Source organism: Oculina patagonica, unplaced genomic scaffold (assembly GCF_052425735.1).
Source record: "Oculina patagonica isolate OP01 unplaced genomic scaffold, crgOcupat unplaced1506, whole genome shotgun sequence".
Lineage (NCBI taxonomy): Eukaryota > Metazoa > Cnidaria > Anthozoa > Scleractinia > Oculinidae > Oculina > Oculina patagonica.
The window spans coordinates 1-4,409 of NW_027557526.1; the positions used below are offsets into that span (position 1 = coordinate 1).

The 4,409-nt window shown below is 39.1% G+C and overlaps 1 protein-coding gene across 1 annotated transcript; it reads right to left on the minus strand.

Annotated features, from left to right (window-relative positions):
- Positions 1-907: 907 nt before the first annotated feature.
- On the minus strand, positions 908-4,326 carry LOC144639934 (RNA polymerase II-associated protein 1-like). Its single transcript, XM_078499198.1, has 7 exons — positions 3,812-4,326; positions 3,181-3,313; positions 2,637-2,802; positions 2,263-2,357; positions 1,961-2,039; positions 1,439-1,501; positions 908-1,175 (listed from the first exon to the last, which is right to left on the minus strand). Exons 1-7 carry the CDS (start codon positions 3,969-3,971, stop codon positions 1,011-1,013), a joined length of 861 nt encoding a protein of 286 aa, XP_078355324.1. The 5' UTR covers positions 3,972-4,326; the 3' UTR covers positions 908-1,010.
- Positions 4,327-4,409: the final 83 nt, after the last annotated feature.

Consider the following 4,409-nt stretch of genomic DNA (forward strand, 5'->3'; position numbering starts at 1 on the left):
CATATTGATAAGCCCAAGAAAAGAGAAAAATTAAATTATTAAACACTGTAGCTGGGAACGCCGCACCGCGAGGCGGCCATACACTTCAACACACTGCGAGCTAAACACACGAGAAATGTGACTCGTATAAGGGATTTAAAGTATAACGTAATCTTCAAGGATAATTGCACTTTCTTGGCCTTTTATCCTCAACTAAACAATACGGTAATTCATAACCACTTTACATACATGATCCAGAAACATTTCTCAAGTATAAACGTAACACGTGTACATTTATGGGTTAATTCATTTTTGTGCACATATTAACCTGTTTTATATTCTCACTAGCTGGGAATTCTTTTGCATAGACATTCACGCCAGACTATCTAAGTCGATTGTGTTCGATTGCCAAGCACTAGATTATTTTGTCTATTAATTTGACGATCTGTGGCAAATGAAGCTTGGGTCCATACATCGCCTAGGGCAACGATCTTTCGTTCGCAGTATTAACTTCCGGTAGACGAGTAGCGATCGTATCGAACGCTTTTTTCAACGAGGGACTAGGAAACGAGTAAATTTTTTTCCCAGAAATCAAGCACATCTTTTATGGGTCTACACTCTGTTATACAATAACTAAAGATGATGTACAAAAATTATTCAGTAGTCTGATTTTCTTTCAACAAACAGGAAGGTTTACGGGGTAGTTACCAGTCCTCGTGGGGATGGAGTATGGAAGATTGTGTGACCTAACTTGTTTCACACGGGTTCAAACAGGCCACTATTGGCCTTCGTACAAAGCCAATTCCCTTCCCTCCAGAAAATCAATTCCCCGATTTTTTTGAGGGGAGGGGGACGGTTGTACACAGGCTTAAAGCTAGAAGAAAAACTTAAAACGAACAGAAAGAGCGCATTTATACATTTGTTTATTTAATACAACTATTCATTTCCTTGTTTACAACAAAATAAATATCATATATTTTATATTTTCCAATATTTCTGTTCTGTAGTGAGATTGTTGTATCAGCTAGTGTTCATGCTGATGCCATTGTCTTATATATTTTGCGGCATTCCTCTAAGTCGTCCCGATTTCTCATCAAAAGTTGTCGATCTGGGGGAAGGTTGGTGAATTTTTCAAAAGGCACTGAGGAATTTGAGGGATATGGTTTGTAGTAGTACACAACATCATGCCGTACATTCTGAAAAATAAAAAAAAAAATAAAATAAATAAGAAAGTAAATAAAATGAATTTTGCAGGGAAAAAAAGAAAGCACACAATCATAAAGAGTGGTACATGTTATTGACGAGTACCCTTAATGACGAGAGAGTCGTTTCCCTGGCTGTCTGATAGTCCATTGACTGAATGACCGACTGACCAACCGACCGATCGACTTAACTTGGACGGACAGAACAGACAGACAGACAACCTGACTAATTAAGTATAACAAAACAAAACACCTGCCTCGTTTTGAACTGCGAGAACTTGCTTCAAAAGAGTAATTTTCTTTTTCAGCCCATGGTTATCCTGAAACAAATAAACAAAGACAATGACTGAAAACATTTCATAAATATTTACTAGTTAAAACGTTAAAAACATGGAATTCGTTAATGTACTAAAAGTTTGAAAACTAGGAGTTCAAAGCAAGTGCCTTTATATGCGCTAACCTTTCCAAAAGTACCATTACCAGTTGTGATGGACCGTTTAGGGGACCCTGTTAATTTTGAGACCTCTGAATTTTAATGAGATTCTATGGCTGTGGTTTGTATGGATTGGTGATTGACAAGATCACGTGTCAAAATCCTTCAAACGGCTTACATTTTAGGATCCAATAAGTTAATAAGTCCGCAGTTTTTTTAAGGTTAAATAACAATGACGTAATTTTATGGCGGAAAGACAAGGGTCGAATATCCTAGAGTTGTCGAGTGTCCGTTTTTACGGATACAAATTTAAACTTACAGATATTCACACACAGCAAACACTAACCTCGGGGTCGACTCGTTGGAAAATAAAAGCGTTCACATGATGGACAGCGACAAGATAAAACAGAGGTGACCACTGCAGTCTAGGCGGAAAGAAAAATAAAAGCAAACAGAATTATTGTTTATGTTGGATTCCGCATTTGGTTATGTTCTTGGGCCTCAAAGTGCCGTTTTCAGTCACCAGTTACATTGTTTTAACTTCCTCGTCAAGTTGCTAGTTTTTTAGTCGTCTCTTTTTCCTGTGGGCATATCACGAAGTGTTAAACACTCGTTTTGATAAAAGCACAATAAACTCAGTAAACTTACTTGACTGTTTGCGTCGCCAGAGCTCGCAGATAGAGCCCAAGTAATGCCTCGTTCTGTTCAACAGGATACAAGAATTCTTCCAGAGGAATGGGCAACTGATGCGGGAAAGAAAGAAAATTTATATATCTTAGAAGCGTCTGCCATTATAGACCATTGCCGCCTACTACATCAAAGAACAGACAGACAGACAGGCAGGCAGGCAGGCAGACAGACAGACAGGTAGCCAAGCAGACAGGCAGGCAGAAAGACGGACAGGCAGGCAGAAAGACGGACAGGCAGGCAGACAGACAGACAGACAACAGGCAGGCAGCACACAGCACACAGACAGCTTTAAACCTGCTGTACACTTGCATTGTCCATTTTGTCATGTTTACCTGGTCTAAAGGTATCGATAAAGCCCTCAAGACTCCTATGTGTTCATCCCAAACAGCTCTGCGAAATTTGATGTCATGCCTCTGTGCTAATGGTAGAATAACGTAACAACCGAACAGCGCATCTCCAAACGAGACCGCGGCGTACTGGGACAGAAGTGACGCGTACCTGGAAAGAAGAAATCAAAATTAAAATCAGGGATATTAACTCTTCTCTAAAATCACCGCACGTCCGCTTGGCAATGTTCTGACATTGAAAAAACAAGTTTAGTGCTGATTTCTCATTGAAAGCAGTACGGATGTGTTTGAATTAGCTTAGAATTGAAGGACGTCAAGATAAAAGTCTTCTACAACGAATTAGAAAATAGCAATTGAAATAAGATTCCTTATTTACCGGCTGGTTGATAATATGAATATTGAGTCTATCGTGCCAAAACACAACTTGACTGTTGAATTTGTTTCTACCAATAATCCCATCCTTTTTATTCCCATTCAATCTGACATTAAGAAAACTATGTATATCAAAATCAACTGTAGAATTACTTACAGATCGTAGAAAGAGGTAAGTCCTGGGATTGGAGAATTAAAATCGATCTGGGTGAGTTTGGGAAGGTTTGTATAAATCCGTAAAAGAGCTGACAAATAATCATGAACACTGCTGTTAAGGAATAAATCGTTTCCTGCAAATATAAACAAAAAGAAAATTGCGATACAGTTAAGTTCCACGGCGACGGATACATTGATAAACAGACCTTACTTTACGTTTTAAGCGCCAGCATAGCCTCAATAATCAGCCGCTGTTCGGGGAATGAGCCCAGGTTCTTTCCGAGGAACAAAGACCGGACTCCAGAGAGGGGCGAAAATCGAGCCTAGACCCAAGACTGTTGCGTGAAAATGTTGGAACCGTAAACCATGGTGGCACACACTGTTCGTCTAATACAAAAAGAGTGACTTTTAGCAGAGACTAGCTTCCTAGGTTGGAAAAACCAAGCCAACAAGGCTGGCACTACAACAAAAAGGCAAAAAGCCATTTCTTAAGTCAATATTTCAACTAGCAGAGCTAGTCTTCTCCAAGGCTTGGGGTAGCCCTGCTCCGCGGAGTAAAAACTTCCATTTGATCACTTGCCAAGGTTTACGTTTACCCATCATTTTTGTCAGAGTGTAACAGCGAATCATACCAGTCAAGAAGACACACATGAGCCTAGCAATTCGTGATGCCATGGACACGTGACGTAAGCAGGAAGGTCGCCATTCCTCAAGCAACAGCACCAGTTGAAGTGTAGTGGTTACTATGGAAACAGCAGGGCCTGTGATTGTTTCAATCCCCTCACCTTTCATCTCACTTGCAAAAGAAAACAAAATAAATGCACAGAGAAATTTAAATTGAATGGAAAGTAGTCTGCTATAATGCACCGATTTTAGCCCCTACACTGGCTTGCTAAAACAAACTAAAACATTATGACCTAGAGAATAGGAATTTTTATTTGTCCATTTGATTTACAAAAAAATTATTGTTACAGTAACAAGTATGCATGAAATATCAAAATTGTAAAAATTTCCCTTTCGATGATTTTCCATATCATCCATCACCTTTCCAGATTTTTGTTTCAGTCCATTTCTAAGATGGTCAAGTGCTTAATTCGTATTACATGTCTACTTAAATGTGTTATGAAAAAGGTAAGTAGAGGGTGGGAGATGTTCACTGTTGAAGATTAGAGGGATGATGCACTTTTAAGACAAAGAAGCCAATGTGGTTATCTCCCATAAAACAACAAC

What these genes read in the sequence shown, in the direction of transcription:
- LOC144639934 (XM_078499198.1), bottom strand. Translation starts at nt 3,971, where the DNA reads ATGAAAGGTGAGGGGATTGAAACAATCACAGGCCCTGCTGTTTCCATA. An exon ending in TATCGATACCTTTAGACCAG is followed by an intron (nt 2,358 to 2,636) that starts GTAAACATGACA and finishes TTCCCGCATCAG; the next exon opens with TTGCCCATTCCTCTGGAAGA. An exon ending in CTGGCGACGCAAACAGTCAA is followed by an intron (nt 2,040 to 2,262) that starts GTAAGTTTACTG and finishes CTTTCCGCCTAG; the next exon opens with ACTGCAGTGGTCACCTCTGT.